Genomic DNA, 13,667 nt, shown 5'->3' with positions numbered 1-13,667 from the left:
TGGTCTTGGAGGTGGTGATGGTGATGAGAGGTAGCTTACCAGATTCGGGCACTTTGATGGGATGGCTTCCTCTTTCAACCACCTGTGAATATATATCATTTATGAGTATTATTGATTACCAAAATTACAAAAGAATAAATTGCAATATTATATTAAAGTACATAATTTAGAATTTGAAGGGAATGCTTCTGAATTATGTTATAATTTTGTTGTCCAGACATTTGACAAGCATTGAACAGTGCTTCTAAAAATATTTGAAAAGAAATTTAGCAAAATAATATGCCGTCTCAGATATTAACAAGCAATATTCATAGTATTGGGGAGCATTGCTTACCTTTGTTAGAGTGATTTTCCTTTATCACGACGGGATTGATCTAAAGATTCAGTAATAAAATCAGTCACTTTAAAATGCAGACTGCATAGTCTTGAATTCGCTGTTGGTGTCTATTAAATCGTATCTCTTGTGATGGCCCTAAGCCATTTCGTTAGAATTTTAGAATCCCTCATGAGGAATTTGTGACAGCTCACATCCGGATCATTAGTAATGCCGTCATAGCCCTGCTTGCATCCTGGAGCAGAACACTTGTACACCATTATTAATTATGTAATAAGTTATAACAAGAAAAATTAATTAACTTTGGTGAACCACGTTTTCCTTTATTACAATTTATAAAACAAAGGAAACTAAAAATTTATATTAAATTACGAGTTTATATTTATAGGTACATTTATATACGAGCTAGTGTAGTAGTGGTTGCTTTAAAATTTTTGGTTATTTCGTATTATATTACTTACGAACTCCGATCAAGGAGCTAATTAACTCGTATGTATTATTGTATAAATATATGCCAGGCTGTTGAGACGGGGGTACAAAAGTCGGGGGGAATGAATCCCCCTATGGAGTACATATCTTAATCGAAAAAATGAGATGTCAAACAGGTTATTTTTTTTATGTTTCTTTAATTGGTTAGATGGAGTTGCACTGATTAAGTGTAAGTAAACATTTCAGTATTACAATTATTCCAAATAACTTCGAAATCTTGTGTGAAGCCCATATAAATATATATTTCTTTTTCTTGGACTCACCTGGGCGCGAACCTACGCAAACTCAGTTCAAGAGAACAATTTATCCTGTGCGCGTTGTCCATTAGCTAGGGGGATTTCATTTTTGGTTGTTTAATTAGGGAGTTGAAAAACAAATTTACTAAAGGACTTTTGGAAGAATAAAATAGCTTTTTTCAAGAAAAATGACTTTGTAGAATAAGAAAGAAATATTAATGTCTCAAAAAAGTCATTAAACTAAATATCGAAAAAATATAAAAAAAGGGGCCCAAAAAGGTTTTTGTCGATTTTTCAACTATTTTTTCTTTCTATTTTGTGTTTTGAACGTTGATTGATTAAACACAAATTTTCTTTTCTTAAAGATGTGAACAATCAAATTCTACTTTTATACGAAAAATTGAATTTAGCGTTTTTTTCCCCTTCTTCTTTTTGAAGGAAAGGTTGAGTGATAGAATGAAAATAACATCATCTTAAAAAATATTTAATTTTTATAAATTTCCCCGTAAACACGAAGGCAACTTGAATTATGTGTGGATTACATTTGTATTCTTCGACAAATTATTGTCAACTTCTATGGACAAAATATTTATTTAAACACATTGAGTGTGTTGCAAATTTCACTTCACATAGCCTTTTGTCGCAATTAAACAATTTGAACGATTTGATTTGAAAGGCTATATCGGGGCCAACATAAGTCTCTTGATTCGAATAAAAGTTCTAACCTTTAGATAAAATTCTTTAAAGTTTTATTTTATCCCAGAAATTTAAAGTCAAACCCTACAATTGACTGAAATATGTCGATGACATATTGAGCTTTATGTATATTGTATGAACTAAAAAAATGGATTTCCTCTTTTACTTGATTTCTGTTCTACATTGTTTTTATGTTGATTTTGATGATTAAAAGTCACAACATAATGTTTTAGAGAGATACAATATATCAAGAGGTAACTATGAAATGGATGCAAATGTTAGGTAAATTTATACAAGAGGGTTCCATGAAGACATTGCACTTTTTTTATTTATCTTTAAAAATGATGTAGTATTGTGATTGGCTCTTGACAGCCAATATGTGAATCCATTGCCATCCGTAAAACAGAGTGATTAAACATTTAATCCTGATTATCACCATGGCAAACATGAATCTGACGACTTAGATAGAGTGCATTGGAGTTATTTTAGCCCTTTCTCACCAAGACAAGACATTGGCAGAAATCAGCAGTGGCACTGGTTTTTCTAGGCAGACTGTCAAATAGATCTTGGAGATGAGGGACTGATAAGGCTTCTGAGAGGGTTACGTAACGTCCAGCATGCCCACACGAGACTGTGGAGGCTTTCAAAAGTGCAATTGAGGAGAAATAAGAGAAGCACCTGGATTCAGCCACCTATATTAATTATTTAAGAAAGGAAATGTTCCCCTAGGACCCACGGAGAGGATTGGTGGCTGCAGCAGGACGACTTCATCTGTCACACCTCCAAAGTCACAAAAGAGATGTTAATGAAGCAAGCTCCTCACTTCTTCCCTAGGGAGTAATGACCTTCCCACTCACTTGACCAACCGACTGCGCCATATTTGGCATTTGAAGGGCAGAGCAAGCACCAGTTGAAGGGCGCTCTAATTGACACTTGACCCAACTTGGTATTATAGCTTTATCAAGACAACAACAACAGTGGATGAATTCAGTGAAAATTGTCTGTCTTAATTTACATAACATATAATCAAGTAAAATAAGAATGCCTTTTTCAAGTCATCACCTTTCATCCAGCCTAAACCGAGTGTCTCGTCTTAAACGAATATTATGAAAGCTACAGTTTTTCCCATAATAATCATATGAAATAATTAAATAATTGAGTATGTATCAATTAATTATATTATTATATATTTGCACTAGCAACAAGTGACTTATTTACATATTACCTACTTAAGAGATAATCAATTATACTTACCAAAAAAAGACTTATTTACACATATGTTCAAGGGTTGATCATTAAATGATCAATTAAAAATGCATTGATCATTAATTTAATATAAAATGAAGTTTCTCTCTTTGTATTAATAGAATAATTAGAGGCTAGTTACCACATCTATTGTGCATCTAAACGTCTAAGTGTATATATACGCCTTTAGTATACAGTGGAACCACAAGTGTGGGCGCTCAAAATGATGGTCTAGTAACAGTGAGGTGTTATGTGTAAAAACGGGTTACTAAGTGTATATATATATAAATAAATATATACGAAGATAGTCTGAAAAGTTTCCGACCTAAAAAAGACACAAGACATTAGAATATCCCTTTTTTTAACGTAGTTTTCTTGTAACTCTACACACTTCTCCCAGTGATGCTCCCATCTCTGTAAGTCTTCCCAATAATAATCAGCGTTTTTCTGAGCAAAATATTTGATCATGCTACACTTTTTGTTTGTTGCTCAATTAATCCGAGTTGGATTGACTTAAACGTGTTAAATTTTAACAGAACAAGCCTTTATATGTCTGTTATTTTTTAAATCTATTGAAAGGTTACAGTTTGAAAAACAAACATTTAATGGCAGCTTGATAACATTTATAGATACCTCTATATACACTTAGACGTGTGGTCACCTGCCTTAAGATGAGTTTATTTAGGAAACGCACACTGTACACATGACATTGACTTGAACTACGTTTTTACATAGGTAGGTACTAGTCTTAGGGGTTGGTCATTAAATCCTAGACCGGTCTGAAACCGTTATGGTTTTAGTTGAGCCGAACTAATTTGTCCTGACAAAGAAATTCGGTACCAAAAAGAATTGTCTCGTTTAAAATTTTATCTAAGCTGATTTTACTGTTTTATTGTTTATCACGTCATATGTATTTTGAAATAATCAGCACAATGACGGTATTTATTGTTTTTACGTATTAAAGGTTGCGTGTTACAATTAAGTTAACGACTTAATTGAATAATTAATATATTCATTCATCTAGGAGTTGAAAGGGCTTCATATTATGTGAAACTATATTGTATACTGAGTATGCAACTCGTGTAACTATGTAGGGGGCATCGGACAGGTTTCTCATGGGCTTGTTGTTACAAATTCCATATTGAGGAAATAAGGCCTATGCTATAAAATAAAATTTGTTTCTCCGTCTATGAATATGATGCATGGAAACTTTCAAAAAAAAAAATCGGGTTTTTTTATATAGAAATCAAGTAAAATATAATTAATCTTATCCATATTAATATAGTTTATATCTCTGTCTGTATGAATATATGACAAGAAGTCACCGTGTGCACTGTAGATAGTGTTCCATGATGTATGTTATAAAAATATTTTGATCTATGTAATAATATTTTTTTCATGACAAATATACAATCTTATAAAAGTGTGATCTCAGTTTTCTCATTAAATGAATACACTAAAAATTATGATCCATAAAGTAGAATAATAAGAAATACGTAAAATTTATTAACGAAGGCATTTATTTTTTAATCTCTTTTTGTTTTAATTTTGCGTCCATCCTTCTGCATGGATTATGTCACAATTTAAAGTAATAATGAAAAACAAGAATATAAACTATTCCCTTATACTAATAGTATGAAATAGAAGGATAGCACTAATAATATAACTAATCAGACACAATAACATAAAGAAAACCTGGCCGTACCGATTAAATAGCAAGTAAATTTTTAAATAATAATGTAAACAATTATACCTACTCAATATATTAATTTATCAATGCTATAGATATTAGTGGAGGAACATAAAAAAACCGTAAGAATCTTAAATCTTGCTCCGGCAAGGGACTTGCATAAAATTGAGCTCTAAGATTGCACCTAGGCCACTTTTCTTGAGCTACGGCATCCCAGGGATACCCTTTTCGACACCATTGTCTGGAACTTTGCTATTACCTTGGACGGGATTCTCAAAGCTACAAGAATCCTTAAATTACTTCATGTCGTGTTGTTGGTCCCCTCCCAATATTTTGCAGAATACCATCCCAGGACTGTCCATCGATTTCTCCAGTCTTACGCACTCTCTAAATTCGTGATCAAACGTCTGCACTACATTACAGTGATTGCAGAGGCTCTGTTCATCGTGAAATACTCTTCGCATGATGTAGATACCTGTATCTATTGTTGTTGTTGTCTTTTTTTTTCTTTGTTATTGGTATCTTATGTGGATCATCATTCATCAGCATTTTCAGTATATGTTCAGATTTGAATAAAATATGAACGGTAGTATGTTAGAATGTTTTTTTATGTGCGCTCTTAAGACTAAAGTACTCATCAGTCATCTCACTTGTTCTTTTTTCTTTCAAACTCTTATTCTTTCATTCTTGAGGATATTAAATGATGTGAATTGATATAAGTATTGAGTAGTTACGTGTGAGTGTGCACATGAAAAACGGAGAGTAAAACTGAGTATTCATGGGGAGTTATCTTCTATATACATTATTTAATCCTTGACATGATTTTAACCCAATTTAACAAAACAAAAGTTTAATTTCGTCAAATTCATTTGAATTTCATATTTAAATCTATGAATACTAAGCACATAGATTACGAAGCTGTACTGAGTTTTTCCGAATCAAATTTGGTTTTAAAAGAATTTTTTATTTGAATTCATAAAGAATTTCAATCTTCGTATAGGTTTGAGACAATTTTTGTCAAAGGAAATAATCATTGACTCACATGAAAATTAGTTTATTCTTTGAACAGTGTTATACTTATTTAATGCATGTGCTTATATTTTATTTGAGATAATTCAATGTTAAGAAAATACTGTTTTAAGATTTTTTTTTAAACCACGATAATTTATGGGTTTTATTTTGAAAAGTAATAAAGGTGCAGTTTTTACGCCAAAGGAGTTTTTCAATCGTAAATAAAATGGATTTCATTTACAAAGGAGTATTAGGTTGTGGAAACTGTAGTTCAGCTGCATTATAGCATCAATAATTGGGTAATAAAGTAGTACTTGTATTAACCATATTTAGACATAGTAGGTGGTACCCCTGATCGGAAGAGGAACCAGAGGGAGTGAGGTAGTTAATAAAGGAAGATCTATAATAACTAAGTCTTTTTACTTTATTTCATATACTAAGTATCATAAAGGTCCTAGTACCACAATGGTGACACGACGTATAATATATAAAGAGAGGAGCTAAGTTTATTTTTTAAACAAAGTCATTAAAGACTACAATGGCAAACAATAGTTAAAGTATTAAAAAATCTCCTATGACCCGCACCTATTTAGAAGAAATAAAAACAAATTAGTTTTCACAACGTAGAGTAAAGAATAAAGATGTTAAAAGAATAATCGCAAATTATGGAAAATAACGATGTTTCTGTTAAGTTGATTCCTTTTTGAACAAAATTCCCCAAACAATAGCTAATACAACTAGAAGCACAATTTTATCTCAAAGGCGTGAAAGATCAAGAAATTCAATTTTCCATGTTATATCGGGACTTTTGGAGGAAGTAACTGTTCACTTCGACAAATCGGAGCTCGCCGGAAGCGGAGATGCACTTTATAATAATATTATTTTTTTATAAGTCATGGATAAAAGAAAAAGCCAAGTCAATACATGAAGCCGCTGGGCACGTAGGAGAATACACCACAATCGCACGTATCAAAAGAAACTTTGCCTTAGAATATGGAGCAATAAAAATGATTAAAAGGATCATCAAAGAGTGTAATCAATGTCAAAAGGCAAAAATAACATGGCATCAACATGTTCCCCTTAACCCTCCAGTTAGCCCATCAGCTAAGAACATATAAGTGGATATTGTTGGGCCATTTGAAGAATCAAGTCAAAGAAACAAATACTAGCTCACTTACATTGATTCATACACCAATGGATATGTGCTGAACCAATGCCTAGCCCAACTTCACAATAAGTTGGTAAAGCTTTGATGAAGTGTGGGTATCAAATTTTGGAGTACCTGACACTATTCATTCCGATAAAGGTCGACAATTTGTAAGTGCTCATCAAACATTTTGGGATCAAACACACAACTACACTGTCCACCAGACCACAAGCTAATGGATGATTGGAGAGAAGGCATAGAAAACTATTTTTTAATTTAAGCAAACGATGGTAAATGGGATGCAAATCTTCCATTATGCTTGTTACAGATGATAAGCCATCAATTTACCGATAGTGAGTTTACCCAAGCAGAAATAGTATATGGAGATAACATATGAATTCCTGGTGAAACCATTGGAGATCTCATATAGGTTCAACAGATTCAGTTTGAAAAATTATTGGAGCTATACCGTATTCTGGAATTATTTACCACAGCAAAGTTTGGACATGGAAGGAATCACGTAAATGTAAGAGAGATTGGGTTAGGGATGATAGAATTGGAAAAGCAGGATGTTATTTAGGTCCGTTTACTGTTCTAGCTAGAGACAAAACAACTTTCAAAGTGGAAATAATCCATATCAACCGACTGAAACCTGCGTTGAGTTCATCAGAATAAAAATAATTTTCATTTTCTGTGTGTCTCATGGTTATGTTTAATTTATAATTTTGTGCATTTTTTGTTTTTATCACATCATTATCTTTATGATATCACGCAACCTTTCCTCTTTTCCAAACCAAAAATTCTGCATAGAAATAATAAAATAGTCCAATATATATATTATAATTACGATGAGGGATCAACAAAAAATTGTATTCCTGTTCTTTTGGAAATGGAGCAGTGAATCAATTATTACATACTTTGTGTATTGATGAAAAAGAATAAATTATGAAATAGACATTACGTATCAAGGGAGAAGAGGGAATCGACATGGTAGGTGGTACCCCTGATCGGAAGGAGGACCAGAGGGAGTGAGGGAGTTAATAAAGGAAGATCTATAATAACTAAGTGTGTTTACTTTATTTTCATAAATTAAGTCTCGTAAAGGCCCGAGTACCACATATATATATATAAGAAATCTATTGTTTATCTATTTATATATTGATTTTATTTATTTACTTTTTTAATCGATATAATTCATTATTATGGGATTTTAAAAATTTCAACAATTCCCCTCGATAAATTTTTCCTTGAAAATAAAATTCAAATCAATAATAATGCTAAACTATATCTTCTAGAACCAAATATTATTTTGTAAAGAAAACCCTCATTCTCCATATTAGAAATAAATTCCTTAGGAACAGAAGAAAACGAGGCCTTTTTTTATTTTCAAACTACTTCCATGAAGTTAAAGAGAATATTTTCGTATACTTTAAGCTGCATTTTTTAAGATTGAATGATTATATATAATAAGTACATATTTTGCCAAGAATTAATTAATTTTTTGGTGGGTTATTGATGCTTTTCTTACTCAAAAGTTGTCTCAAACCTATAAAAAGATTAAAGATATACTGCAAATTTAAATAAAAAATTCTGAAAACCAGATAGGATATGAAAAAAACTAACTACAGATTTGTGATTAGCACGTCAATTACTATCATAATTGGATATGGAATTGAAAAGATTAATTTTACTTGTCTAATTAATTAATTATAACCAATATAAAAGCGACCAGATTTGTGTTCCCTAATGAATGATAAAGAATGATTGTGTGAAATTATCGGAAATCTATTAGAGATAATGGATATTAACATGATGAGATAAATTGTCTACCTTATACCCTTTTTTTAGACACAAAAGCTGTTTTTTATGTTGCTATAGTATAAGTAGAAAAAAAGAATAAAAAACTCATAATCCAATAATGGATGTATTTAGATATTTTGAATTTGACAGATCCATGCCTGGGAATATAGGGAAGGAAGTTTTTTATCAAGTGATGATCATATCGTCACCTCTTAGTTAGAAAGTTTTGATGTTAAAAATTAAAAAGAAATAGAACACTATAATACAGGGTATAACAACGAATTACAGCTTTTTTTATCTAACTAATTTAATTTAAAATAAAATGGGCATATTTTAAAATTAAAGGCGGGTTAACCTATTAATTTTGCGTGTACATGTCTAAATGCACATATAAATGATATCAGGAGAAGAGTTGCTGTCACAAAAAACTTCTCTTAATCATTTATAAAAAGCTATATAGATGTACACTCTTAGATGTGTACACGCTTGATGGATGTGGTAGCTTACCTTTATTCTAAGATACTAGCTGAGCAGCAGACACAATTATTGAGAATATATCTCACTCAATATAGCCTCTGTTGGCCTCAGTAACGCCCTCGATTCAGGTCCTGAACCCATGAGTAGGCCCTGAAAACTAGAGCCCAATCAAAATTATTACATTCCCGGACGATGGAAAAGATCATGGACTTTTTTTTGGTGTGAGGACCTCTATTGACCTTAAAATCAAGGTAGCTCCAGACAAAATAATCCATTGAACTAAGGTTGGGGGAGCAAGGAGGAAAAATATCCTTGGTCTCCCAGTCATATCAGTACCTCCTTTCTTGTGATCCCTCCTCTGGAGTCCTTGGTCTCCATCTAGGCTCCCCCATGAGGGAGATACTGGTAGAAACGAGAACTGGAACTCTTTTCCTCTTATCTTTGAGACCTCAGCATTGCTAATATTTGTTCACAAAAATAATATCAACAGAGCCCGTATGTATGTTCTCTCTCTGAAAGTGTAATAGGCTTGAAATCTTTTGTTGACTCCATGGCGGTATTTTGTCTACTAATGAAACGTTTATATTTATTTTTTACTACAAAAAAAAAATATTAGACAATTTTGTTATCATTTATGTCGGGAAAATCTGATACGGCAAATTTCGTTGTTACACCCAGTAGATATGTATAAAGTAGTTTTGTTCGGTATACCAGTAATGTATAAACAGAACAATTTAAAATGGTACTAAACTAAATTGATATTGGAATTGCTACATTCAGCACCACTACGATATATAAAAAATGACAGAATCCCCTCAATTTTCTGGGCTAGCAAAACAAATGAAAATTAACTTTTATCCAAATTGTCATTAAACATTTTAACCAGTTTACCCCTCCCCCACCAAGAATCCTACAAACTATAATTTTTGTACCGGAATCGGTAAGAAACAACACTAGAATAAATAAATTTAGACGTTTATTGATATGTATGTCTACTTTTCCTAATGTTATTTACCAAAATAATTATTCAATTTTTGTTTTTAAATCTTAAGGCTGAATATTGATGCACATATCCTTATAATGCTTATATATTTTTTTATTAGTTTGTGGCTCATCCAAACGTTCAACAACTTCTGGCTTCCATATGGTACGAGGGTCTTCCAGGGTTTCGTCAAATGAACATTGCCTTTCAATTGTTGGAAGTCTGTCGAATAGGCCTCATGTTTCCCGTCTTTGCATTGGCCTACATCATTTGTCCATGTTCCAACTTCTCACTCAAAATGAGAAAACCATTCATAAAATTTATTTGTACTTCATTTTCGTATTTTACATTTCTATGTGAGTATAATCATCCCATATTTGTTAATTAGGTTGTATGAGTGCAGTACAGTTCAACATCATTTTATTTCGTTGACAATTCAAAAAGTCTCGAAGCAAGTCAGGTTCTACATGATTTTTGGTAATCTTCTACTCAACTTCTTTATATTTCTTTATCGATTCAAAATGGCTCTTTTGACATTTTGGTTGGTCGACCCTTTTTATAGTTAAATGAATATATACCATCATATATCCACACAAATTGATATATTTTTTCCTATGTTGGACACTATTGAATTTTTACAATTCTTTGGATTATATACCATAGAACAGGTCTACCTTAATTGCAACCTGTGGTCCAAATATAGATCTTTTGAATTTATATCCGGGCCCCAAGCCGAGGATGACAAACCTCAAAAAATATCGGAGTTAAAATATTTTATTAAATTTAATCATTTCTGAGCCGAACAAAAAAATGAAATTGTTTTTTTATTTTTAAAAAAAGTATTCTAATTTCTTAGATAGTCGTAAAAATTACGGAACCTATGCTTACATTGAAACTTGTCAAACTGGACCCAAGCTGATAATAGGGGTTTCATTTTACTGGAGTACTCATGAAGATTTTCAGTAAAAAAAATGACAAATAAACAGCATAACTATTTCAATACATTAGACAAATATTTGGAAATTTATATCAAGTATTATAAGTGTAAATTCTTGTGTTTATTTTCAAACTTTTAAATTTAAAATCCATTATTTCCAGTTTTCACCTATGGACCAGCAAAATTTTAGACCTATGTAATTATATTTAACTGAAGAGCTTTGGCCATAATTTTTGACTTGTGTAACGGGAAATACTTTTTTACATCAATCAAATATAGAATTTTTCTGAACGAAGATTGAGATGAATTTTAAAACAATAAATTAAATAAATTTGCATAATATATCTATAAAACAAATGATTCTTCCTAGATTAAAAAAAAAATACGATTTACCATCAGTAAAAATACACAAAAATACCTCTAGAGTCACTTATCTTTTTTAGAAGTAACCTTTCCTATATTGGCCCAAGCCTCCGTATATATAGTCCTGTGGCAACTTTGTGCTCACCAAATATTTATTATGAATTTATTTCAAATATATAATATTTGAAACTGAAATCACTACCAGTAACTTCCTGCGGTCCGCCGAAACAGATGAGAAACTTTGTGTCTTCGGCATATATGTATTCCAGAAGGTCCAAACCTCAGGATGTTGATTTCTTTCTTGAACTTTTTGTAAAAGACATTACAACCCAGCTACAGTATCCTGTTACTGTATGTAATTGTATTAGAATCTATAATGTATTTTCTTACAATTTTTGATATTTATTGCATTTCATCCCCGGTGTACTCTTGTAAAAAATAAATGGGGGAGAAGCAGTAAAATAAAAGTTACAATCCGGAATATCATTGGATGCCATTTTTATTGAGGCTTTCAGGTTTAAAATATTAGCTCCTCATCCTTGGACCCTTAGTTAAATTTATCTAGAATTGCTACTGCTTCTGGAAACGTTCCATAATCAATTTGTATTATTGAAAGTAATACATTTGAAGTGAAGTGTTGAAATTAAATACTGTTTGCATGCTGTTCAAAGTTCACAATTGCCCTTAAACTTTTTTTCTGGTGGTTTTTATGTAATAATTATATTTACAGTTTTGTTAATTTTGGCATCTCAAAGGATCGAAGTCGTGATAGCAGAGTGGTTTCATAATGAACGATTGAAAAAGTATTTATCTAACGATGTAACCACAAAAAAGAGGTTCCATGCCCACCATTGTGGAATGGACGATACTGGCCTGGGTGGCAGGTAAGACATCAACATTTTGTAACTTGGTTTGTGTAGTCAAATCCTTATTCTAATTCCATGTGCAGGCTTGATATGGAGTGAAATAAAGCAATTATGGGACGTGGGATTCAATGAATACATAAGTGATATGTGGAACGTAGTTGACTTTGTCACCAACTTTCTCTATGTCGCCACAATTGCACTGCGTATAGTTGCATATTATAAAGTAAGTGATTCCGCTTTTATTGTTTTTTATTTAGTCAGTTCCAGCTTTAGAAGAAGGCACTTGCCCCAGTGTCAGCACTAGGTAGAATTTGTAAATATATAGAGGAAGAAAAAACGTCAACAAATGAAATATAAATTAACAAAATAAACTCATATCTTTTGTTGTTGAAAATGGTGTACTCAAATTCGATAAAATTAGCTGACCAAATGCAGTTGATGTCTTCTGGAGTGGTATAGTTCTACTCACCGTCACTATTTATTTCTGGATCAGAGCATTTTCTACCTTTTAATTTTTTGTCCAATCCTTAAGGGGATGTCCTAAAATCTCTGTTAACTTATTTCATCTCTATGCGTTACACAGTCTGTAGCAATCCATTCCATTTTGTTTAATCAACGATTCATTCGTAGAAGGTTTAATTATTTCAATTTCATTTAAAAAAAAAAAAAAAAAGTCATTTTAAAGATGAAGTAGAAAATGCTTCTTTTTTTTCAACCGAAACAGAAGGAAAGGGCAAATTTTCTTTTCTAAAAATGTGCAAATATATTTAAATTTTTAAAACGAAAAAAATAAAAGAACACCACCCATTTATTATTACAGCGTTTCCCGCTCACTCCAGAACTGGGCCTGCTTTTCATTTTTCACTACTTCTAGAATTTTTTAAATCGGCCGGTATGCTAGAAAAAAAGAAATCCAAAACTAACGTTCAAATTCTAAAAATTTGAAGTTAAGCTGTTATGACGTTTCATAAAATTAGCAGCAAGAAACTATGATCGCAGGAACACTCTGATTCCAAGTTGGAGTTACATTTATAACTTCCAAATTAATACACACTGATACTCTCGGCCATTCATGTGCACACACAATCGGCGTTACACTTAATACATAGATGTTCTCCCTTCAAAGAAAATTAATTAAATAAAAAGGATAACAGTTTTAAAATATAAAAATCTTATTCATGTTACAGCTACAAGAAGTTTTGTACGTGCTCTAAGTCATATTTTATACAACTCTATTATTTGTCCACATTAGTTTGATTTTTATTTTTTTATCATTAAGACTCATAGCTTGCAATTGTTTAAATAAATACAATATTTACTAATGAATTTGAGGCAAGTTAAGAGAACAAGAATCATTATTATAGGAAATGTTTCGAAAATATGACGCCTTTTAA

General features: G+C 31.7%; 1 protein-coding gene across 1 annotated transcript in view; it reads left to right on the top strand.

The window, feature by feature from the left end:
- LOC121114400 (transient receptor potential-gamma protein-like) overlaps positions 1 to 13,667 on the top strand; it is a 311,931-nt gene that overhangs the window by 230,335 nt on the left and 67,929 nt on the right. Inside the window, 4 exon segments of the mRNA XM_071886890.1 lie at positions 10,229 to 10,463; positions 12,138 to 12,235; positions 12,237 to 12,291; positions 12,357 to 12,496. Coding sequence (XP_071742991.1) covers positions 10,229 to 10,463; positions 12,138 to 12,235; positions 12,237 to 12,291; positions 12,357 to 12,496 — 528 coding nt within the window.

Source organism: Lepeophtheirus salmonis, chromosome 3, assembly GCF_016086655.4.
Source record: "Lepeophtheirus salmonis chromosome 3, UVic_Lsal_1.4, whole genome shotgun sequence".
Taxonomy (NCBI): Eukaryota; Metazoa; Arthropoda; class Copepoda; order Siphonostomatoida; family Caligidae; genus Lepeophtheirus; species Lepeophtheirus salmonis.
This window is presented reverse-complemented; position numbering and strand designations above follow the sequence as displayed.